The sequence below is a fragment of the Orbicella faveolata genome, unplaced genomic scaffold (assembly GCF_042242905.1).
Source record: "Orbicella faveolata isolate gen_17 unplaced genomic scaffold, um_ofav_v1 contig_4, whole genome shotgun sequence".
Classification (NCBI taxonomy): Eukaryota; Metazoa; Cnidaria; class Anthozoa; order Scleractinia; family Merulinidae; genus Orbicella; species Orbicella faveolata.
In genome coordinates, this window is record NW_028301569.1 from 10,293,243 (window position 1) to 10,318,608 (window position 25,366).

At 38.8% G+C, this 25,366-nt stretch overlaps 3 protein-coding genes across 3 annotated transcripts; all 3 read right to left on the minus strand.

The window, feature by feature from the left end:
- Nucleotides 1–4,696: 4,696 nt before the first annotated feature.
- Nucleotides 4,697–6,412, minus strand: LOC149101403 (uncharacterized). The gene has a single exon (XM_089276447.1). The coding sequence runs from the start codon at nt 6,341–6,343 to the stop codon at nt 5,417–5,419; it is 927 nt and encodes a 308-aa protein (XP_089132573.1). The 5' UTR covers nt 6,344–6,412; the 3' UTR covers nt 4,697–5,416.
- A 2,724-nt stretch (nt 6,413–9,136) lies between these two features.
- LOC149101404 (uncharacterized) lies at nt 9,137–14,934 on the minus strand. Its single transcript, XM_089276441.1, has 5 exons — nt 14,884–14,934; nt 14,358–14,452; nt 13,437–13,488; nt 10,445–11,209; nt 9,137–10,188 (listed from the first exon to the last, which is right to left on the minus strand). The coding sequence occupies exons 1-5, from the start codon at nt 14,932–14,934 to the stop codon at nt 9,700–9,702; spliced, it is 1,452 nt and encodes a 483-aa protein (XP_089132567.1). The 3' UTR covers nt 9,137–9,699.
- Nucleotides 14,935–21,961: 7,027 nt separating this feature from the next.
- LOC149101405 (zinc finger MYM-type protein 2-like) lies at nt 21,962–23,584 on the minus strand. The gene is made up of 2 exons (XM_089276277.1): nt 22,990–23,584; nt 21,962–22,904 (listed from the first exon to the last, which is right to left on the minus strand). The coding sequence occupies exons 1-2, from the start codon at nt 23,400–23,402 to the stop codon at nt 22,061–22,063; spliced, it is 1,257 nt and encodes a 418-aa protein (XP_089132403.1). The 5' UTR covers nt 23,403–23,584; the 3' UTR covers nt 21,962–22,060.
- Nucleotides 23,585–25,366: the final 1,782 nt, after the last annotated feature.

The following is a 25,366-nucleotide window of genomic DNA, read 5'->3' on the forward strand; positions in this document are numbered from 1 at the left end:
TAAAATTCTGATACAGCTAGTTCATTTTAACACTCGCCTCGTCAAGCAGTCTTTACAACACCTATAGCCACACGTACGTTGCCTGTTCTACGGGCTCACGAGGCACCAAGCAGCAAATAACGCATTTGTCGTCGTTCAATTCCACTGCCGCTGAATTAAATCCACGGATGCTTGAAGTTCCGTTCCTGGAGGAATCCATGCCTTAGAGTTTTTTAATTGAAGCTCGAGATTATAATCTTTCGATTAAAAGGAATATGTACTCGAAGCGAAGCAGCTCTTCAGTCAGGCAAAGTCGTGGGCCTGAGTACTTCGCTTCATTCTTGTTTTTGCTATTTATTGCACATGATCTGTAAGAGATATGTTCAAAGTTTAAAGCTGTGAGAATCTACCAATCAGTTGCGTAGGTATTATGCATGTGATACCCTTTTTGTTCGAAAGTTAAAAAAAAAAATGGACATTTCACAAACTGCATTGTTTAGCTATGTAAACTAAACGATGTGAGTAGTCTTAAATATCATTTTATACTGTAAGTAGGTAGTGTGCTATAATATTACTCTTTTCCTCTTTTTATTTTGTTTATTTTTTTCCTATGTATATTGTGTTTGTAAATTAATATAGTAAAGTAATTAAAAAAAAATGCATGTGATACCTACATGTAATCCGAAACTCCATAGAAACATCTCAGGATTTTCACATGCCAGCAGACATGCAAATTTATCGGAACAAAACAAAGTGTTTACATAAGGAAAGAGTCGAACTGAACTCCCACGGGATTCGTTTAGTCGCCAGTTTTATTATTTTGGTACAAAAACCAAACACGCTAAAAAAAGAACGAGGCAAATATCCAGCCATGTTGACCTAACAAGTTCGGTCAATAAAGGGAATTTTTTTTTATTTTTTTATTTTTTTATTTTTTATTTATTTATTTATTTGCAATAACACAAGGGAAACCAATGCTTACTTACAACACTAACTCTATTTACATTATATTGCTCTAATTATTTACACTATTTAAATTACAATAACTAAACGACTTACATTACTAACAAATACAGTTACACGACTTACACAATCAAGAAATACAGTGACGACAAGGGGCAAAGAAAAAAAAAATTGAGAAGAAAAATAGCTAGTTATCATTACAGCTTGAGGTTGTAGTACAGAAACATAAAAAAACAGACCAAAGGCATGTGGTACATTAAAAGTAAAATGAGTTATGCATCTGACAGGAGATTAGAAATAGATTAATGGGTAGGAGATAGATAACCCTACAGAAAATATAATCTAAAATATTAATTAAATCCTCATGTATCCTGTAAGAGGTTTCCATTTCTTCGTGTCTCCACTTTTTGTTTCTATCTCATATTGTAATTTTAGTGTGCATATGAAAAGCGTAAGATTTGGATGATCATTTTTTGTTTTAGCGAGCCATATGTGATATCGTGCTAAGAGAAAGCAGTAATTTATAAGAAGCGCAAATTGAGAGATATCTGGCCTCAGACCCAAAGCAGTAATATTTGTCAAAGCATAATCTCTAGGAAGTAAATTTAAGTTTTTCAGCCATTCAGTAAGTTTATTCCAAAAGTGAGATGTTTGACGGCATGACCAAAAAAGATGAATTATTGACTCAGAGGAGGTGTGACAAAAACTGCACTTTTCATCGCCCTGTAGACCTATTCTAAATAAAAAGTTATTGGTTGGTAAACGTCTATGTAAGAATTTAAACTGAAACTCTATCAGCTTAGTGCTCTTTGTGCATTTTTTAGCTAAAAGATAGGCAGCATTCCAATTTATGTTGTCATTTATTGGTAGGCCACAATCCTCTAGCCACTTCTTTTGACTTGACTCTGGGGTTAAACTCTTGTTACTAATCAGTTTTTTATATATTATTGTAGTTGCTTTTTTGACCTGCAAAATTCTTGTTGTAAGTGGCTCATATTCGTGGTCGGTGTTCTGTAAATCTTGAAAATTAGAATCAGTCCGAAGAGACTTTACAGCCGATATTAATCCGTAGAAGCTGAGAGGGCGAGGGTCTATTTCATACTTACAGCGGAAATCATTTAACGAGAGAAAGTTGTTGTCCGGTCCTAAAAGATGTTTCACCCGAGTTATTCCCTTGGTGAACCAATTTTTAAAAAAAACTGTTTTGTTGGCTATCTTTATTAGGGAGTTATGCCAAAGTTGTTGATCCAGAAAGTGATCTTTCGATGTTATTTCAGGTTCAAAGTGAACTTCCGCCCAGATTCCTAATAGTTCTTTTAAAAAGGCATCCGAAGTTGTTATTGTCGATAAGGTGTCTCTAATGTTGAGGTTGTAGGAAAAAAAGTTTTGACAGCCATATTTTTTTAGGGTTATATCAAAAAAGATTTTCCATTTTCCCTTATTGTTGTTATCTAAATATTTTTTAATCCATGTGGTTTTGAGAGATTTATTGAAGGAACTAATATCAATCATTTTTAGGCCACCACCACCGAAATCATTGATCATTACCTTCCGTTTTATCTTGTCGCCTTTACCATTCCATAGAAAAGTGTAGAGTAAATCATTTATTTCTTTTAAAACCCTGTAGTTTGAGCGAAGAGGCGAGAGTAGATAAACCAATTGGGAGACCACTAGTGATTTGATAACAGTGATTTTCCCTAACAATGTGAGTCGGCGGTATTTCCAGCATCTCAGGATTTCTTTCACTTTTTCAAGTTTCTCATTGTAGTTTAAAGAGGCAGATAGTTCGGGATCTGTTGAAATCCATAGACCTAGGGATTTTACTTTGTCTTTTGGCCATTTAAGCTCTTTTCCTGATAACAGAATTTTATCACTTCCAATACTTGCGCCAATCCATAGAGCTTCCGTTTTCTTATCATTGAGTCTGAGGCCAGAGACTTTGCTGAAATCGTCAAGCATTGCAAGGGATGAAAGGAGAGATTCACGTGACCCGTCTAATATAAGTGTTGTGTCATCGGCATACTGACTTAACTTAATTTCCACATTATTTACAGAGATTCCCTTTATATTAGTATTTTTCCTAATTGCCGTGGCCAGCACCTCTGCCTATAGGATAAATAAATAAGGTGAGAGCGGGCAGCCTTGCCTAACACCTCTTTGAATTTCAAAAAAATTACTTGCCCATCCATTATTCAGAATACAGCTTTCAGTATGACTATACAGGGTTTTCACCCAGTTAATTAGCGAAGCACCAAAACCGTAGGATCTTAATGTTCCATGTATGAAGGACCATTCGAGATAATCAAATGCCTTTTCAAAGTCAATAAAAAGTAACAGGCCCGGGATATTCTTTTCTGTGGCATATTGGATAATAGAGTCAATGAGTCTGATATTTTCGCCTATAAATCTGCCCTTCAAAAATCCTGTTTGATCGTGATTGATAAGGTTTGGAAGTACTAATTTAATTCGGTTTGCAACAGATTTTGCTGCGATTTTGTAATCAGTGTTCAAAAGGGTAATAGGCCTCCAATTTTTGATGAAGTATAGTTCCGCATCTTTTTTTGGAATTAGTTTTATAACCCCTCGTCTTTGTGTTACTGAGAGGCAGCCAGAGTCAAAAGCATAGTTGAGGGCCGAGATTAAAAAAGAAGAAATGTCTTTCCAAAAAACTTTGTAGAATTCGGCGGGAAGTCCATCCGTGCCTGGCGTTTTGTCAGACTCAATCTTCTTCAGGGCTTCGAAACATTCCTTTTGAGTTAAGGGGCCTTCACATAAAGTTTGTTCTTCATTGGTCAAAGAAGTGGAGTTCACTTCAGAGAGGAATGTTGACTGGATGCTGTCGGGGCTTTTTGACGTATAAAGATTTTTATAAAAAGCCGTACATTCAGATAAGATATCTTTGTCTGTGGTGACAAAGTCGGTGTCATTAATTTTTAATTGACTAATTGTTCCTTGTTTACAGTGCCTTTTTTCGAGGTTTAGAAAATATCCGGAGTTCTTTTCGCCCTCGTTGTACCATTGCGACTTTGACCTAATGATAGCACCTTTGGTTCGATACTCAAAAATGTTTTCTAGCTCTTTCTTTAAGGTAAAAATTCTTTCAGCAACAATATGATATGAGGGGTTACTCTTGCTTGCATTGTCTAAATGTTTTTCTAACAAGGCGATTTCGCGTTCCAACATTTCTTCGCGTTTCCTTGTTGTCGCGTTTTTGTATGCAGCATAAGATATTGATTTTTCTCGCACCTTTAATTTAATCATCTCCCAAAGCAGAGCTGGGTTCACTGAGGTGTCGTCTTTGTATTGTTTCACAGTGCTTTCAATTGTTGTTTTAATTTCTTGGACATATCTCATTTCGGATTAAAGGGACGTGTTCAACTTCCAAAAACCTTTGCCTCTGGGGTTCGAGTGTAAAGCTAGATTCAGGGTAATCATCGAATGATCCGTTTTGAAACCAGGAAAAATATCTGCATGGGTCACATCACATAAAGATGATTCACTTACTAGAAAAAAATCGAGTCGGCAATGTATGACTGGTTGGTTTTGGCGCCAAGTATATCTCCTGGCTTCTGGGTTGAAAAGTCTCCAAATATCAGTCAAACCAAGATTTTCAGAGAAATCTCGAATCACTTTTAAGGCATTTTTGTGTGTTCTGGCAAGGCCACCCCTCTTGTCTTTTTCGACGTCAAGAACTAAGTTAAAGTCCCCACCAATTATGATTTCACCACATTTAAAGTTTGATAAATGATCGAAAAAAACCCGAAAGAAGTTTGGATCGTCTTCATTCGGAGCGTAGATGTTAGCCACAGTCAGACGCTTGCTATCAGCAACGATATCACATATTAAAAAGCGTCCATTCGGATCCGAGAAAACCTTGTGGATCTGGCAATTGAAATTATTATTGAAAAGAATACCAACCCCTGCTTTGTTGCTGCTGCAGCAGCTGAAGAGCGCTTTGTACCCCCATTCACAAGACCATATATCGGTAGTTTCTCGAGAACAATGGACCTCTTGCAGCATATATATAGATTGCTTTTTCGCTCTCAGCCAGTTAAACACCTCTTTTCTTTTGGCATTGTTTCCCAATCCCCTGACATTGAGGGAAATTATTTTCAGATCTGTTGTATTGTGAGTAATGAAGGAGGCTGAGTTGACTGTTTTGCATTTTCACAATAAAAGATATCTAAATGACCACATGCCTTTAAACTATTGTTAATTAGATAGATTTTTATGCCCTGGAGACAGTAAAACGAAAACACACACAAAATGAATAAAATTACTAAAGGACTTATGGTGGAGAAATTAGGCAACTTGATTGCTTGCTACAGCAAAAAAGAGAAAAAGCCTGCAACTCTATTAGCCCGTTTAAGTTGCCGACCGCCTCTAATTGGTGAAAAGCATATTGGCAATAACGAAACTGCGAGAAGTTTGAACAATTTACCGGTCAATCTGAACAAAGTTTATTTAGTGTTAATTAAATAGTAAATTTTTGCCCGATCGGCCACAATTTACCTCTGATATACAATTTATCCGGTTGAGATTGGCTGAAGGAGGCAGCAACTCCATTTTTCTTGGCATCCTTAAAAGCTCCCATCTGTACTTTGCGACGGGTAATGATTTCCTGGGGAAGGTCTCGGAACATTTGAAAGTTAGTGCCTTTAAGCCGGTGACCCAGTAAAAAGATCTGTTGACAGTCTTTATATCTAAGGAAACGGGCCAGAATAGGACGCGGATTTCCATCCTTGCTTTTTCCGATGCGATGTACTCGCTGAATTTCTACATTCCTTGCATCCCTATAACCAAGATCACGCTCCAGAAAAGTTCGGAGAACTTCTTCGGTGTCTTCACTAGTGCGGCCGCCTATTTCTGTCGATTCTTCTATGTTCGTGAATTTGATATTCTCCCGGCGAGAGTAGGCTTCTAAGTAAAGATTTTTAGTGTGGATCTCGTCTAACAAATCCCCATTTTTCTGGCATTTTGTCGTGAGCTCTGCTAATTGAGTTTCATAGAGTCGATGCACCTTCTCCATAGCTTCTGTCTTATCCTTGAGTTGTTGTCCAGTAAAGTTGATCCCTTCTTTTAGATCGTCAATATCTTTCTTCGCTGTTGTTTGGAAATCTTCTAGCCTTTGGGTTCGTTTCTCTAAGTTCTCGAGATTGGCTTCCATTTTCTTCACGGCGGATTCTATTGAATCAAGCTTTTCCAGCTTTGCTAAGATTGCTTGTAGAGTTGCACCAACATCTTGTGTCATACTGAGAGCTGTCATTATTTCGTCTTCGTGATGCGTTGGCGAGGAGTATGGCTTCGTTTTTTTGATTTCCGGCGAAAGAGATGATTCGTCGGAAGAGTCTGAGGATATGGTTTTTCTTTTGCTCAAAAACTGACCGAAAAAAACGGCCATTTACCAAAGACAGAGCAGAAAGATCGGCGGGCGGCAGCAACGCACGTCTTTACGTCGCCATTACTCGACCCAGTCCTCTACGGGACACAGGGGGTAGTCCCTGGAATTTCAGTCGGTCGTCACAGTTTTAGGGTTAGCGGCTTCTGTCCATAACCTTTCTTTGATATATAATTGGTAGGGGTTGCCTTGAAAACAGCGCGCGTACAATTTTTTTTGTTTGTTTGTTTTTCTGGAGGACACCCGCAAATATAATAACAGAGTATATCAGAAGAGTGTATCACTCGTAATAATACCCCTTTTCACGGTTATTTTTTCTCATTTGCATTACAATGTAATCCAGCGTGGATGCGAGGCAATTTCGGGCTAAAACTACAAAATAGTCCGAAATTGCCTCACATACATGCTAGATGTTCTTGTAATGCAAATGAGCAAAGTTAACTGCGAAAAGGGCTATTAACCAAAAATTTGTACTTTGCTTCGTAACTGTTGAAATTTAGAAGACAAGTTGGTCCACTATGTGAAACAGCTGAACTATTTTCTCCCCCAAGTGAAATGCAAAATTTGGACGAATTTCAAAAACAGACTGTCACGTCAATACCTGAATTATTTTCAGATATCGAGGCATCAAGCTCTTTCTCGGTAGAGAGAAAATCATTTCCTAGGCCAGTAATGAAAAATAGACAATTAGCTTGCATCTTTTTTGTCTCAGGACTTTGTATCCTTTTAATTTCATAAACTTTCCCAGTGAGTATTCAATCAAATTTCTTTTCAGCGTGGAGATAAGGTTGGCATCAAGGAAAGCCATACCCTCGTTCCAAAAGTCCTATCGACCGTTGGCCAGGAATCGTTCCGTACAATATAGCTTTTATTAACCGAGCAGGAGGTCTGTATGGGAGAATCCTGACCGATGAGTACAGACTGAACGCAGTGAGGTCTATACACACGACCGAGGTCAATATTTTCCCATACAGACCTACTAAGCTCGGTTTATATAAAATGTTTATTACATGGCAAACAATTCGTTTAATGTAACTGGTTTGTACTAGCTGACATTTAGCTTGCGAACGACGATAAGCTGAACTTAAATCTGCCAAAGTTTGCTCGTCCTCTTTACTTTTTTTTTTTTTTTTTTTTTTTTTTTGTCATCAGGCTTTTTGGCACTTCCATGGAACTAATATTTTTAGAACAAAATAGTCAATATTTTTGTATTTTAGTTTGCAACTTTTTCACCGCAAAATGTAGATGGGAAAATCTGGCCCGCGGTCAATATCGATTTCAGCCACTCAAATTCGTGAATTCGGTAGTTGCCAGTCCTTGTGAGACGTAGCCATATAATAATACAGCGTTCAAAGCAAGAAATACCGTCAGTGATTCGATTTAGCGCCTTTTTTCCTATAAGCGCCGCTGTAGGGAAAAGTGACATTTAAGACATTGACAAATGGAATTACTAGACGAATGAATTATGAAGTCTACTTCTAATGTGAACGTAATGTTGAACATTAACCATCAGGGCTCCTATTGTTACCGTTCTTGAGGAAAAGTATCTGTTGCTTTTCATTAATGTATTCAACCACATACAGAAACATAATGTTAAAAAAGAAACGAGTGCCTCCTCTACAATATGTGCGCTCTCTTAAGCTTTTAGGGCCCCGTGCGCTAAATCGGATCGTTAACGTAGTCACAAAAGATCACAGCTGTATTAATGATGACTAAATCCAATCGTGACTTGCTTACGGGTATATTCCTACACCCAACACCTGTAACATGTTACTATGCGCTACCTGTGCTACCTGTTAACATGCACTAGCAAACGGTTACACGTTTTCTCGCTGGCAACCAGGAAAACTTGTAACTATTACTTCCGCTGTAATTGGTCACAAGTGATTAAAGAATAACTGTCGTAGTGAGTAAACAAACGAGGTAAACAAATTGAGAAGTCACAATCTCTCTCACCACCAAAGGCAGGCTAGAGGGACTAACACACCAGAAGCGAAGCGTAGTATATGTTACGTTGCTTGTAGAGATTTGTGTGGTTGGTATTACTATTTGTGGATATTTGGTTAATTAGGGCTTCCTATAGCTACTTGTTTGTAAAAGCAACAACAAACAAACAAACAAACAAACAAATGAGAAGTTAAAATGTACGTCGATGCTCAAACTGTCTAATAACAGATTCGTTATCCAACATTTGTGTTTTTGAAAACCAGACTAACCTGTGTTTTACCGGTGTGTGCGGTACAAAGAATGACAGAGAAATATAACCAACCGGTTTGTATCCGTTTCGCACATTTTTTTAGTGAAGTTGGAAAGTATAAACAGCGTTTTTTTGAGTTTCTAAATTTCTTTTGTTGATTGGAATGATTTTCTCTTTCCGAATTAATGATTCAAAGAATACAAATCACACCAATTTTTTTTAAAAGTTTAAACGTTGTACTGAACAGTTTGAATCAAACCATTTCAAGTAATACAAATGACACTAAAAATTACACTATCTATAGATTATCGTCTCTCATCAAGTAGCATAGTTACAAAGGGTTAAAAGATATATCAGCGAACAACCATATAATAAATGCTACATTTAAAAGCTCCATGCAAAATCTATTACAATCAACATTTTTTTTTCAAAAACTACTCTATCGCATAAAATACAGGTAGCAAGTCGAAGAAAATATACAAATATAAAAACTGGATCATTGGATAGTGCAATTCCAGAATTTTCATTGGCTATCGCTTAGCCATCATGGCATATGAGCGATTATACCATGATCTAAAATTTGGTATGTGTACGCTTAATTTTGGGGGGTGTTTTCATTTTTATTTTATTTTATTTTTCTGTTTTTTAATAAAATAATTATTCCACTCGCGCTTGCTGGGTATGAGATAACTATACCCAACTCGGCGCTAGGCGCCTCGTTGGCTATCTCATCTCATATCCAACGCGGCCGACTGTGAGCGGTCCTGTGCCCCATTTCGAAACTCAAAAACAAGATGTTGTATTGATTTTCCTCATTTTTCCAGGCCCTGCGACGCGTATTATCTGAATAAACGGTCGAGTAAGGTGTTTATACTCGTGACTATTCTGAATCAGTGACACACACAGCTGAGGAAGGCAAAGCCGCCGAAACACAATGTTCCGAGCACAATGTAATATTTCGGTCGGCCGACGGTGATTATATATTGCTTTAAGCTAATCATTAACTACGCATATTCAACAGTTTTGCCAGCAGAGAGCAATCGTGAAAAATGTTGGCCAGCATCAGCAAATCAGTATTATGCTTGTCAACGTCTCCTTACAAATGAGTTAACCGACCAAAAAAAATTCAAAAATAACAATAACAACAGCAACTTATCGTCAGTTAGTCGGAAAATTCAATTTTCAGAAACAATTTGTCGTTCTTTACGTAATCAGGACCAAAGACCTGCTCAATCGGAGCGAACTTTACAAAACCACATCCTTTACGGCAAATGGTTTCCCTGGGCCTGTGAAATGCAGATACATTTGACGTGGCTTGCACGAGCTGACTGATGTCGTTGTGTTTGGCACCACTCCGATCCAAGATCGATAACGTGATTGTTCCAGTGAAAGGCCATTGTAAAAGATCATCATGTTCACCCTCCATCATGTGAACAAAGATGGCCACATATCTGCCTCTTCCATTATCCACTCCATTGAGATAAACTCTTATTCCAAACTTGTATTCATAGCTATCAGTATGAATGGCTGAACTGAAGAAAGCCATTGGCTCGCCATTTACGTCACCTTGGCGACGCTGTTGAACTTCTGGTATTTCCAGAATAAAAAAAGTTTCCCTTGGATTTTTCTTGCTTCTTGTGGCCTTTTGTGGCTTGGCCCTGAGAATAAAATACAATACCCATTATTTACATTACACTATTTCTCTTTAAGATCATATAACGGTGTCAATGTTGTTGATTAAAGCTATCGTTATCACTTCTTTAGTCATAGCTTACTGTATATTCGATACAATGTAGTATTCGATATAAGGTAGCTAGTTAAAAAAATAGTGATTGTTGCCTCCAGTCACAAGATATAACATATATGACCCTGTATTTTATTTCCAATAGGAATGTAGTAGACGTAACATCAGCTTGCCTGTCAGATTCCGGTCTCCACAGTTGTAGTTCCTGGCGACTACAGGTATGCTCCACAGCCTGTCCCCTCTCACCAGTGGAACTCACTGCATTTATATCGGCACCATTTAGCTGCTGGTGACATGGAGGCAGGTCTCCGTGTTCATCTGGCGTCCGCTCTGCAAAAGGTACGGTCTCCTGAATAGGGTAAGGCACTTCCTGTCTATCTTGGCTCTGGCATGTAGCCAGGCCCATCTCCTGAGTGGGGTGGCTCGGTGCATTAGCCTGTGCACTCTGCTCGTAACTGGCCTGCTGTTGTTGTCCATTCACCAGCTGACATGCAGCCGGTTCTTGGATGGAGGATTCTTCTCTGGATGTGACCCCTCCACCATTTAACATGGATTGGTTCACACCACTGCTTCCTCCAACATCGCTCTGCTGGTAAACTGGCTGCCTTTCACGCGCATTCAGCAAATGCCCTGCGATCTCTTCCGTTTGTGGGATGGAGCGAGATACTTCACCGACTTGTCTGCCAGTTGCCCTGAGGTAGGGTCGTCCGTTAACTTGACCATCATCGCCCTGCTGGTTGGTCGGATGCCGCTCCTGATTGAGGGATTGCTCCGTTTCCATGTCAGGAAGAGATGGTCCAACACCCTGCTCGTCATTTCCCTGCGGATAACCTGGCTGTTGTCCTTGCTCAGGGATCCCCTGCTCGGCGGGTGGCTCAGCTGGAGGAGTGTTGTCGCTCGTGACACAGCCCTGACCACCATCTCTGCGCTAGAATAAATAAAATACAAGCAAATAACCTCATGCATTTAGCACTGCTGTGCTAATTGAGGACAGTACAACAAATACTACGAATAGGACAAGTAGAAACGGCTTCACACCCACGGCGAAAATGTCGAGAACAGCGAAGATAGCTTTGAAAAATTGAATTTTGAACTACCATCACTGGAAGGAACACAAAAATTGAACAGTCTGAATATAAAAGTAACGGCTGATTTATTGTTGTTTCATGAAATCAATTTGCAGTACGTTGTAGTCGGCCGGCAGAAGGCCGAATTAACGTGACCTTTTGCAAGATACTAACTTCATATCCCAACCGGCACTTGCGGAGAGAAGTCGTGTTGTACACGGCAAAAAACGTCAGTGAGATGTAGAAGATCGTGAACACGTCCCATTTCTTCTGCCGCACCGCTGGACTTTAGAGCACGTTATAAGCTAATGTGTGAGTACGATTGGGCTAAAAAAAAATAGATGATAAGTATCGGCAAGACACCGATAGATTTCCCACGGAAGCCCTCCGCCGACAACAACTCCAGATTGGGCTCAAACAACAATATAAAATCAAACCTATCTTCGCTGTTCGCACTCAAACTTATTGAAGAATTCACCACCGCCAGTACTTTCGCCGTGAATGTGAGGTACCGCTGTTTATTTGACGGAAGTCCATTGCAAAGAGCGGTTTGATTTCGGTGGTCCCGTAGCAGTGAATGTTTCATTACTTCCGGTGGTGTGGATCGACTTCCTGCGAATCGAGTGGAATCGTCAGGTACCTCGGACGAATGGACAAAGTTTGGGTATACTGGACATGGTTCATCTCAAAATAATTTTGTCTTGAGAAATCTGCCTTCTCTTAGCTATAAAATAGCACACTACGCTAAAAATCCCTTCTAAAACCATTATTTTAGCCGATACGGAAAAGCAATCTTACACATGCGCAGCGCGTGATAGTGTCCCTTTCAAGTTTAATCACAGAAGCGCCGTTCGGTAAAGCATAGAGAGAAGATAACTGAAAATGAGATTAAAATTTTGAACTTACGATGGAGTCACTGACTGATTCATGTAAATGATTGGGGAATGGCATTTTCGCTGCTCCAGAAAGAAACCTTCGCTCGTTGCTGGAGTTTGTATCCACAGGCACAGGCAAATTCAAATGTCACATCCTTATTTTCGAAGCTGGGGTTTTATTCAAATCCAGCATGTGGGTGTACTTTTCGCGCTTGTCCAGTGGTTCTTTCCCAATGATGTCAATGATCACCTCTATTACGGGAAGGCTCCAGTGAACGTTGATAATATTATTCAATGGGATACATTTGCATTAGCATTTAAACTGATCCAGCAAGTGGGTGTAATCGAGCATCGAAAACTGGTTTACTTTTCGTGCGTGTCCACTGGTTCTTTCCCAGATATGACTTGTTGAGATCACCTTTATTCTGGGAAAGCCCCAGTGAACGCCGATATATATTTTTCGATAGGAAACATTTGCATTGACGTCAACAAGCTTTAGCGGGCCAATCAAAGGAATCGTTCTCTTTCGTAGCTATAGGAACAAATAATCCGTGAACAAACTAACAAATCGATCAGGATGGAGATCAATGGAACTTTCGGCTTCCACTTTTCGCGCTTTTAGGCCGTGTTTTCCAACCATGTACACCCTGCTAATAATTATTGCACAGTCGTTATATAATATTAAGCCCTGGCCAAACGGAGTCGCAAGTAGACGCAAGTTCTCAACTTGCGTCTACTTGCGACTCCGTTTGGCCAGGCCTTGCGTGCACTTGGGTTGACTTGCGATGACTTGCGCTCACTTCGGTCGAGATCAAATTTTCAAGCAAGTCGACGCAAGTTTTTCACCGTTTGGCCACCCAACCCAAGTCAAGGCAAGTTGAGTGACGTCCATTAACCTATTATTAGCCAATGAAATACAGGATATGTCTGCGTTGAAATGGGTTTTTTTGCGACCTGTGTATACTTGCAAGGAAACTTCCTAGTCAGTTTGGCTACCCAACGCAAGTCTCTACGCAAGTTCAACTTGTGGCTACATGCGATTACTTGCGAGTCCGTTTGACCAGGGCTTTACGCGCTTTCAGAGACCAACCAGCAAAAACAGACTGCTTCACGATTTAGTTGCAATCATATTTACTCAAAGGAAATGCATTGCTTAGCAATACGCAAAGAGGTATATGCTTACATACTATCTGGCAAAGAATTCCATATTTACCTCTAACTGTAATGGAGGTTCATTATCAACAGGGCATCTGCCTGGGCCATTCCTTCAAAAAAGTAAAAATTGAAGGTTACATTGAAGACATTTCTGACATTGTCTAAAATTATTTTTGTTATCTTGACTTTTGTAATTGCATGTGCTCTTTGTATTATTTTTGCCAGTGTAATTGCTTGCTCTGGTTTGCAGCGCAACAAGTTCTTTCACCCAGTGAAGTGTCAGCGTAACCATGGTAACAAGATGAAAAGGAAATCGAAAGCGGAAACAATCATAATATGAGATCTTGACAGATCATCGGATTGTTTCAAAGCACTGCTGCAATGTCGTATTCAGTTTCTAGTTACTTGTTCTTCTCGGAAAATCTTCAACATAAAGGGTGATTTTCGACAAGAAATGAAAGCTCCAATGATCTTTTCAGGCAAACCCGTGATTCTTCGTGGAATCACTGACCGGACGGCCATTGACGCCAGCGTGGTTTTCAATTTTTTTCCCTTTACTTGGTCAAGACCGATATAAATTTTCGACGTACTTGCGTTCTTAAATCAATCAAAGTATTCAATTAACAATACTTCAAAACCTCATTTTAAAATAATTGAGATAATTCTTAAAGGAAATACAGCCCACAGCAAGCCACAATCGGGGTAAAATAGAATGGAGCTGTCGCGGATGATTGGCTAACAAATGATACTTGACCTTTCCAAAAATACTCTGGCTCTGGCTCTGTCTTCCTGAGTTTGTTCCCCTCCAAAAAAATACTATAGTAACTGTGCTACCACGTTTCGCGGGCGGATAAATTTGATGTGGAAGGCTCATGAAAAACACGAATTTATATCTTACTATAAAAATCTAATATCACAATCAAAAATCTAGCGCAAATAGAGGAAGCTAATTGAGGTTATTCCTGCCAATAGCTCCTACCTGTTTTCTACGAGTTCTCTTGGACGCTCACCGAGTCCTTCCGAATCGCGAGATCTAGCAGAATCACAACTCCCCACAGAAATCATGACGCTCAACTGGAAAAAAACTATCAACTTAAGATTTCTATGTCTGCAGCGTGACTTTTCTACGAAGACGTAGGCGAAGACAACGACGAAAAAACTGCAGTGAGCAACTTTTATATTATTAGTCACATACAAGAAATCAGCCAGATTAGTCATTGGTCACTTGCACTAGACTGCATCACTTACTGTCCACTCTGATGACGACCTTTCTAAAGATAGACCAATCAGCTGACGTTGAATGAACATTTTCATGGATTAAAATTTCTCCAATGTCACGCAGGTCAAACCACATGGAGGCACGCCGTAAACATTGATCAACTTTTGTTTTGTGACCGCCAATCTGTTAAATTGCCGGATTAAACTACCGAAAAAGAAATGTACTTTTTAGCCCTGCACAAAAAGATGTGTGCTTACATGTCTATGGCAAATAACTCCATATTTACCTCTGAATCTACTGGAGGTTCGTTATCAACGTGGAATCTGCCGAGAGCCATTTTCCCTTCAAAAGGTAAAAATTGAAGGCTACTTGGAACACATCCACTGCATCGCCTTATATTATATTCTATCTTGACTCTTCTATTGTGTTTTTATTTTGGACATATTAATTAATAAGGCTTTCGTTATTTTCGAATTTCCAGTGTTGCAGTTTTTGTTTGCAACTGAACGCGTTTCTCTTAATAAATTAAATATGTTAGCGTGACCATGTTAACCAGACATTCCCGAAATGCATATTTTGTGACGTTCCTTTAGACTGAAAAGAATATTTTACGTCTAGACAGACCATGAAATTGTTTCGATGCATTGCGGCATTGTCGTATTCAGATCCCAGTTATTTGGTCTTCTGGAAAGCTTCAGCAAGTATTCTTCGACGAAAAATGAAAGCCCCAGCGTTATCTGGCAAACGGCTTTGTGGAATAATTGATCACCACTGACGGCAGCGCCTTTTTGTCGAACACCTCTAACTAACCGTGACCGCTAGTAATATTTGCATGGCCAGGGACGCCGAGCTCCTAGTTGTTTTATAAGGGAATAACTGTGGTTTGTGGACAGTTGTGGCACTGATCGTCGAAGTAACCAACGAAAAGTTAAAGTTTTCGTACTTGTTAGCGATATTGCGAGCCGCCATTAATACGAGGGAAGTGGCAAAGATCGATAGCGGTCGGTTGTATTCGATCCGAGACATCAACAAAACGCTTGGCGTTTCTACTTTGGGACTTTTAATGGCAACAAACTATACTCTGAAGACCTTCTGGAGAAGAAAAACTTTCAAGTATGTGTATCCATGATTTTTACTGACCACAAGGTGATATTAAATGTTTTAAGCTTATCTAGTGCAAATAGTTTTGAAAAACAATTTTGAATTGTTATTTTGCATACCTTACATTTTTCGTTTGATCGCTCTAGCGACATAGGCTCGCCACTTAAGTTTGATTTCTAACATGGCTTTACAGCCGACATTGGTCTTCCTCGGACTTTCGTGTGTAAAAGACACCCATCTATCAAACATTGCGTGCTCTAAACAGCTCCATGTTACATACCTGTAGCTAAACATTCAATGAATATCGTTATTCAAAGAGTTGAATCTGAACACGTCAGAGTATATAACGGTTCAATAAATGTTAGGTGCAAACCCAATTTTTGAACTGCACCATTTTACAGCCATTTTTGAACTCATATGCTCTAAGTTGCATAGTATTTTAGCGGAAATATTCAGCGGAAAGTCTGTTCAAGCTTCGCCAGCATACACTACGGCTAATTTTTCATTTTGGAACTGAACGCATTCGTAGCATATTCAACAGAGACGAAATTTATACCGATAGAGACACACGAATAGATCTAGATAACTACGAAATTCTGAAGTAGAATATGAATACATTTTGTAATAGTCGTCGTCCTCGTCTTTGCCGTGGTACATGCGCAAGGTCCCTAGTTTTACCGAAACGCTGCACGGTCGAACATGGTTCAAAAAATTTATACCAAAAGAACATTGTCGAAATGCACCATTTCACCCTGCATGGTTTTTGAGCTAATAAACTCGACAATTGCATCGTTTTAAAGCAGATTCAAAATATTCAGCGGAGAGTGTTTGCTGAAGATTCGCCAAACATGTAGAAACCAGCCTCCCCCATCAGTAAGTGAAATGATACGACGGCACTGTTGTACAATCGGCAATATAGTCTAAATAATCGGCGGATATTTATAAGATGAGTTAGTAAATACTTTACTTGCAGGTTCCATGTCTTAAAATTTTGTTAAGTTTGAAGCATTGGCACTTTTCTTGTTGCTCTCTCAATAATTAGGTGGTTTTATTGTCGTAGTTCCTTCGCAAAGATCTGTATGTAAACGTTTCTGTCAAAACTAAGTGAGAGATAACTTTCCGAATTTTCCTTGCCATTTGAAAGATATGCAAGTAACACAGCTCTTGCAAAATGTAAATACCAGCTGCGGTATGTAGAGGTCATACTGAAACGACATTGGGATAGAGCATTCTATTATATTTATTTGCATTTGCATTTTTAAGCTCAGTCTGGCATGTAACTAACTTTTGATACCTGTATAGGTTGAATTCAAGTTTCAGGAGTAGTTTCGATTTTCCGACCATTTTTTATTGTCTTGCACATTTTCAAACTCTCGTAGTGAGAGAAAAAAAGCTGAAGTTGTTTGCAAATTTACCGCCAGCGACCAGTTGAAACTGTCTGCCAAAGGGAATTATTAGCCACAACCGGTTTAATTGATTCAGTTGACGATTTCCATCTTTTAAGTACATTCACAACTTTTAAATATGCGATGAACACTCTCGAAAACTGGCAGAGGGTGAAAGTATTCTGAAATGCCAACTTCAATAGCGAAATTCTCTGAACCAGCGTTGACTGATAAAGAAGTCGCTCCGTCGAAATTCTGTAACAATGTTTGACTGCCAGGCAATTTAATCGGTCCATTAGAAGTCTGACCAAAATAATCACGGCGTATGCAGGCCAATATTAGTATTCCCAAGCTCAGAAGATTCGAAATCGCCTGGCATTGCTAAATAAACATAATTTACTTATAAGAGGTTTGAAGAAGTCTTTCCGTCGAAAACAGTTAATTAATTTCTTGTAATTTCTGACTGCGAGTAAGAGTCGAGGACATAGCAGAATTATAGTAGACATAGTAGAATGCTCTCAAGGGGTTCAGTTAAATAAGACGTCACAATGATCTCTACAGAATTTGTAACCACGCACCTCGTTTCTACTAATTGTAGGAAAACCCTCAAAAAGAACACTGAATACGAAAGTCGTGTACCTCATGACAATTATTACTGCTTTTCAAGAGTAGACTTCTGTGAGAGTACATCTCCCTCTGTTTTTTTACATTTTTAAAGGATGGGACTTTTCAATTTTACCTTGTAAGTATCCCGGTTTTCAATTGTCAGTTTAAATTTTTCATGTAAACATTTTTTCCCGCCTCGTCAGTCTCAACTGACAAAAAGAACACGTATGCCAATAATGGGCCATATTTTGAGCTTTTGAGCTTTCTTTTTTACAGACTAAGTTATATCATTATAACTGAATTAAGCTGTCTGAGTAATCTAGCAAGTAGACTCTCCTAGTCCTTTGATTTTTTGATTCTCTGCTCGCTGCTGACGTATAAACAACCATTACCATAGTTCAGTTTGATTGGGGACAAACGGCAAAAGTGAAACTTGCCGTCTCCCTTCAGTTGTGTGTACAGTAGAGTGAAATTATTTGTATTTGCAATGAATAGTAGAAGTTATTCCATTTTTGTGTGCTTTATTTAATACGGATTAAAAGAAAAGAACTCAAAATCAGAAGTTATCTGTTAACGTCATAATTTGCATAATTTGCATAAATGGAATAAATTTGCCCAAAAATGTGACATCAACGAACAATTTCTTCCTCGCAAACTTCAACTTCACAAACCTTACAAACTTCACAAAAACAGTTTTTTTTTTTTCTAAAATGTTTTGGAGGCAGTCATAAGATAACGGGAGGGTACGTTTAACATATAGTACATTCATTAAATGATAATAAAGAAAGGTAGTATTGTGAAACATACCTAAAGCATTCTCTACAAACGCGATGGCCACAAGACGTTCGTACTGGCTCTTGCAATACTGAACAGCAAATCACGCATTTGTTGTCCCTCAGTTCCACTGTGGCCGAAAATGATCCATGGATAGTGAAAGGTGTTTTCTTGTAGCAGCCCATATTTCAGAGATTTTGAATGAAAAAGCAAGTACTCCACGGTGCAGCCCAAGTTTACAGGATACCCGCAAAAGCGAAACTGATAAGGGTTGAAAATGACCTTCAGCTTAGCATGCCTAATCAAGTAGTCCTGTCATGATCTTCATCCACCAATCCTATTTTCTCTCTTTTGTTCCCTTGACACATATCTTAGCCACGTGGGAGTCTTTAAAATTGCTAGGTTCTAGCTACAGGTCAGTGGTTTGCGACCTACATTTTAGCATAACTATGATTGTAGCTACTACGACCCGAAATTCACTCGCAAATCACTCGGAGTGTTTTCCCAACATCCCAAGTTTGTTTATTACGCCGATAAACTCCCAGAAATGCGGTCCATTACTTTTATGAAATAATTACGAGAATAAGAGCGAAGAAGGAAAGACGCGATTTTGGTTATAACAGGGGCACCCAACGACCGTTTTCTCTCTAATGCTGTTAGATGCTGTTTTAGGCTATCTGGAGTACTTTTAAAGCTCTGTAGGTTAATTTTAGGTTGCACTAAAAAAATTTTATCTGTTCGGATATTCTAGGGGAACTTGAGTATTCTCGAATTTATTAGGGCTTTTTTGTCCATTTCCCGAAAACCTTAGGTCTTATCGCCTTTCCGAAAATGATAGCTGACCTTTTTTCGGTACTCAAAACGACATTTTTAACAGTCCGAAAACAACAGACATTAAATTTCTCATGTCACGAAAGTTCGAGGTGCCAATTCTCTCAAGAAAATCAGAGGGGATTAAAAGCCTTCCGAACAGATAATTTACCGAAACGATCCGTTGGGTGCCCCTGTTATAACATGATCAAGTTCTTTGTTCTCTTCTAAATCATGAATTAGAGCCTGACCAAGTTCTTTATTCTCTTCAAATTCATGAATTCTCTAAGCAATAGACCACTCTTTCTATGGGTTTACTGGCGCAATAAACCACGCGGGATGTTGGGAGAACACGAGAAAAGCTTGTAAATCACGAGCCGTTAGGCGAGTGATTTACAAGTTTGTCGCGTGTTCTCCTAACGTCCCAAGTGGTTTATTGCCCCGGTAAACCCATAGAAAGAGTAGTCTATCGCTTTTATGAAATAAATATGGAAAAAGTCTGTCAATGAGAGGAAAATTTATTGTACTTTCGTGATCAAGTTGCTTATTCTCATCAAATTCATGAGATGACGCGTCAAACTTATCACAGTGAGTGGAAGAATGAAAACAAAGACTCCCCGCCGGACACGAAATCCGCAGAGCAATGCGACGAAAACATTTCACGTTAAGATAGTTTTAAGAAAGGAAAGGAAAAGGTTATCGGTGAAAGGCACAAGGCATATTAATTAACTCAAAAGTATTCTGACGGGGAAATGCAGGGATTTGTAGGTGGAATCGGTCATCACGAAAGTAAAAGGCTGTACGAAAAGTGTGCAAGTAGTCCAAACTTCATGTGCTTGGCGAAGCGATTCAACGCAGTGTTTAACGATAACTTTCCATAGTTTTGCGAATGGAATAAAGGTTAGTAACAGAAACGCTGCTTCCGAAATTTATTCAGAATTTATTTACTTTTGCTGAAGGCTATGAAGTCCGTGTTTCTCTCTTTTCTTGCTAAGAGAAAACTATTGCTTGAAAGCTAAGCTCATGGAAATCAAATCTATTTATCGTGTTATGCATGCATGCATTGAGTTTAAACTCAAAACTTCGGATAGAAAGAAATCTTTTCCCTGTTTTTTTGACAAACCAAATTGATCAGTCAAGCCCAACTGACTTCGTCCTCCACAGACCGTGAAAAGCAGCTAAATAAGGGTTTAAAACTTACTTAATCTTAATCTCGAGTGTAACCGGAGTCGGTGTAACAGTTTCGCTGTGGAAAAAAAAAGATAAAACTTTATATGATGAGCAACTTCTGGTCCTGTTTTTCCTAGCAAATTTCCATGTATATATTGAATGGAAAGATATTCGTGTTATTGATATCTCAGCCAGTGAAAGGCAAAACTGTTTATTACATTTGTAATCGCTAGAGTTCCGAGTTCTCTAGTTCCTGGGTAGACTGCCTTAGATCGGGAACCATGGTTTACCGGTATTCTGTATTCTGTAAGAGCATTGAGATTTTTTAATGTAATGCGCTAGAAATAAATTATTATTATTATTATTATTATTATTATTATTATTATTCTTATTATTATTACAATAGAATATAGGTTTAGCAACTCTGTCGACCGATCAGAGCGTGCGTAGTATCTCAGTTATTTTATAAACTGCCTATAGCGCATGATTTGAACCGACGTTCAGCTCTATGTCCACGTCGGCGCTGTGGTCTCATAATACGTTTTCGCCAAGATGCTGTTGACAGAGAAACTCTGAAACAAGGCCCTGTTAATGGGGTACCCATGTCCCGGTCTGAATTTCAAAACTAGCCATGTCGGCGGGCTTTCAATACCGAAGAATAATTTAGTTCCTTGACTGAGTTCGCTTCACAAAGAACCCGAATACCTGAATACCTGCACATGGCATACGTTTGAAAGGTATCAACAGTTATTTTAGATATGATGCCCCACTATAATAATACACTCAAACTATTAAACTTCGTGCTTAAGTCTAATTTCAGTTGGAGTATCCTTTGCTAAAACCAAAGACATTAGGACTCAAATCAGTATAGATTGAATCCGAGTTTCGGGAATAGTTTTGATTTTCCGACCAGTTTCATTGACTTAAAAATTCTCAAACTCTTACAATGACAGTATAAAAAAGTCAAGTTCTCACAATGACAGTATAAAAAGTTCTGGCCTGTTCGATCAGTTGAAACTCCGTCTGCCAAAGTTGGTCAGTTTTAAGTACATGCAAAACTATTAAATTTGCTGTCAAACAGGACATCTTTATCTAAATCGCAACTTTATCAGCAACTTTATCTTATCTTGTCTAGCCTGTTTTAACTAGCGCATAATCTTTAACGGTCTTGAGCATGAAATTAGCGCGGCCTTTTGTTAGAAGATGTGTTTGATGCTTCTGCTTTATATAACAAAATATCTTTTATAAGTTATTTATCACAAATCTTCGGGCTGCTATTTGTTAACAGTCAAGGATTAACTTTATAATATAGATAGTACCTGCGGCTCGTGTTTTCTACATTTCCCTCATGTTCTCAAATGCCTGTCGTGTTTTCTCACAATTTCTCAAACTCATTAATTATTCATGAGCTGATGACCCAATCAGCTCGCATCAATTGGGTCAGGTGCATGTATGTTGATACCCAATGAACATACCGATCAACACACGGTAGATTAGTTCAAAAACTGATCAAGACACTGATCAAGAAACTTGAATTTTAATCAGTCTTAATTATAATTCTAAATACAGCATTTTTCCCGCTTAAATCATTGCTTACAACAACAATACAGCAACATATTATTCCTTCTTAGACATCGTTACATTAATTGTACAGTTTTTGAATTTTCCTTTCTGGAAAACAACATCCGTTAAAGATTGATCCTGTTTCTCTGTGGTAAAACATGTAGTTGTACTAACAACACTTGGACCTAGGATCTTTGAAACTTTAGACACATTTTCTTCTGTAGGCTTTTCGTACTGCAACAATGCATTAGAACGATGCCCCGACCTTTCGCGAATCAATTTTTCTTCAACCCCAGAATTGAACAGGGAGGAAACACAAGTAACGCGCAAACTGTGAGCGGTTTTGCGTTTAAAGCCTGCCGCGTCGCACATGTCAGGCAAAATCTTGTTCAAGCTGTTGATGCCTACGGGCGCTTTATCGAATGCGAACCTAGTTTTTGATGGCTTAAAGTAAAATGCAGTAACTTCCTTTGCATGAGTCTCAACTAACCCTACATACAATCTGAATATCTCAACAAGGCACGGCTCGTGCTTTTCCTCAATAGAATGACAAACGTGCTTGACCACTCGCGGCACATACTTTAGATCACAAAGACCTCCATGATAAGTTTTAGAGGCATTTTCTTCAAACTTAATAAAATTTGGACCAATTTCAAAGTTGTTTACAACAATATTTCTGTGATCTCCCCCCCGCAACCCAAAAACTTTTCCGTTGTAGACATAGATCGTGTTCAATAACGACTTAGCTGATGTAGTTCCCGGCAATTTCTTTTGCCAGAATACTGCTTCTTCTTGCTCGCTCACAAACTCCTTTTCCTCTTTCTTACACTTAATGTGAAGCCCTTCTCGAACGCCATTCTTCATCTCGGCATCTAAGCAACGTCGGAAAAGGACAAACCTTCAAAAAATAACACACAAAATTAAAGTCCTGAAACAGTGCATTTTAAATTACTAACCAATTCGCTCTAAAAGTTGTCAAGTACCTTTTGTCACTAGCGTCCAGAGGATTCAAAGCTTCTGATCCATTTTTCTCCTCCAAATAACGCTTGAGGGCACAAATGATACCATAAACAGACTTCGGAGGGTATCTTTCACCGGACTTTTTAGCTACCTCCATCACAAATTTTGACAACCAATAGTTCAGCGACAGAGCGTCCATTCCAGCAATATCTACACTCACAGCGGTAACATTGTGTAAATCGTAGTCCTTGAAGAGACCGCCACAATCTAATACCGGAACTTTAACCTCTCTCAACCTCTGCCATTCGGCAAAAATGTTCACAGCCCACTTGTTTTTATACTTAGTTGAAACTGGAACAGCATCATTCACCAAAACATTTTCTTGAGAAGAGGTTTTTGGAACTCGAAAACGTTCTGATCTCCACTCGATCTCCATCACGCGGCATAATGTTAATTTATTAAAAATTCAACCTTTAAAACTTGCCCACATGGCCGCATATAAAAGATTCATTTCATTTACCATATGAATAAAAAACAGACAATAACCTATTGAGCACGCCTACTAATTACCTATTCTTCGAAAAAAATTCTCATGCTACTTTGAGAAGCCAGCTCAAAAACTCGTACTTCGTTTTTCATCAGGGGTTCCAAACACCTCGAAACAATAAAAGCACTCCGCCTTCGGCGTCGTGCTTTCATCTGTTTCTCGGTGTTTGGAACCCCTGATGAAAAACTCGCACTCGTTTTTGATCTATTACGTAATACACGGTTTAGGCTTCTTTAGTTGTTAAACAAATCGCGCCTGTAAAGTCGAATTCTGAAACAATTGAATAGCAAGGTTAAGATTCTTGACAAAGGATCACATTAACCAAATGCGAGAGATATAACTGTACCACAAAGCGTCCAGTCGCGTTGTTAATTTATCTCAATCTATGATTTGATGTGGTGTGCGCGGCCACGTTAAGTTCACATCACTCGTTTGAGACGCGACCTAAAAAGGAGGTAAGCCAATTCTACAGAATGAGATGCGTACCTGCATTTCAACAGATCTACCGATCCCTCGTCATATCGTTCCAAACTGCAGTGTCCAAATGAAGAAATACTCCGGAAAGATGCCATGGTATGGTTGCCGGATTATTGCAATATTCAATAACATACAATGTATATTCAGTAATTCATATTTTGTGCAGTAATCGTCATTTTATATTCAACGTGTCATATTTTTGTTCAGTAAACTCATTTTACATTCAATGATTCATGTTTTGTCCAGTAAAACTCATTATATTATATTCAATGGCTCATATTTTGTTCAGTAAAACTCATTATATGCTCGATGGTTCATATTTTTGCTCAGTAAAACTCATTATCTATTCAATGGTTCATGTGTTTGTTCCGTGAAACTCATTTTATATTCGATGATTTTTAGGCTTATTCAGCCAACTGATGTTACTTTCAATACTTCATAGGAGCATCAAACTTTTAACTTTTTCCATACATTAACTGCAATTTTGCCGTGTTTGCCCCCAAGCAAGATGGGGTCAGAATCCGTGAAAGGTCTTTTTTATGCATTATTACCAACTGTATGTGGATTTTATATTTCTTCCGTTCTGGAAGAGAGCAAATGAGCCACAAAAATTAGTTCGTTTCTTGTGGCATGACGACATATTGTTTCCCGCGCGTAGAAGGAGCGCGATCGGAGCAAGTATAAAATTACTTTGGAAGCGCAGTGTCACCTCAAGGGTTTTCGCGTCACCAAAATATATTTACATTTTTTTCCTGAGCATGAATTGATCTGATTAAAGATGTTGTGAAAGTACAAAAGGACGAGTCAGAATGAACGACTAAAAACTGATTTAGCAATAGATATTATTATATGTAAGTACCACTCGCTGAACAAAATTCCACTGCAGCCTCGTCAGACATCCCATACACAGGCTGTGGCACCTCTTTCATGCAAGCAAAGCTTGCAAACTCTACAACGTAGCACTACATTTGTACCTTGAAGTGTAAAATGCACTCCATACAAAATATTTGGCTACAGCTTATCTTGACCGCCGCTCGATCGAGAAACCGTACAATAACAACGAATAAGACATTCGTACCTCATGACATTACTTCCTTCCCAGAGTGAATTGGAACAAGACAGCCAACTGATCGGAGTACTGCGAAAATCAATCGTCTTAAACAAGTGAGAAATGTCTAAAAGATGATATTTTTGAGTTGTTGAAATTTGTCAAGAAGCAACAGAAGTACCACTTGCTTACAGGCTTACTAACTGAGCAGTGAAAGCAGTGAAGCTCTCTATTTATATCCTCGTAGTATTCGTTCTAATTGGTTTCACACAACGCATTTCAAAAGGCAACACTGCGTCAGTATTTGCTTTGTTTTTCCAAACCACGA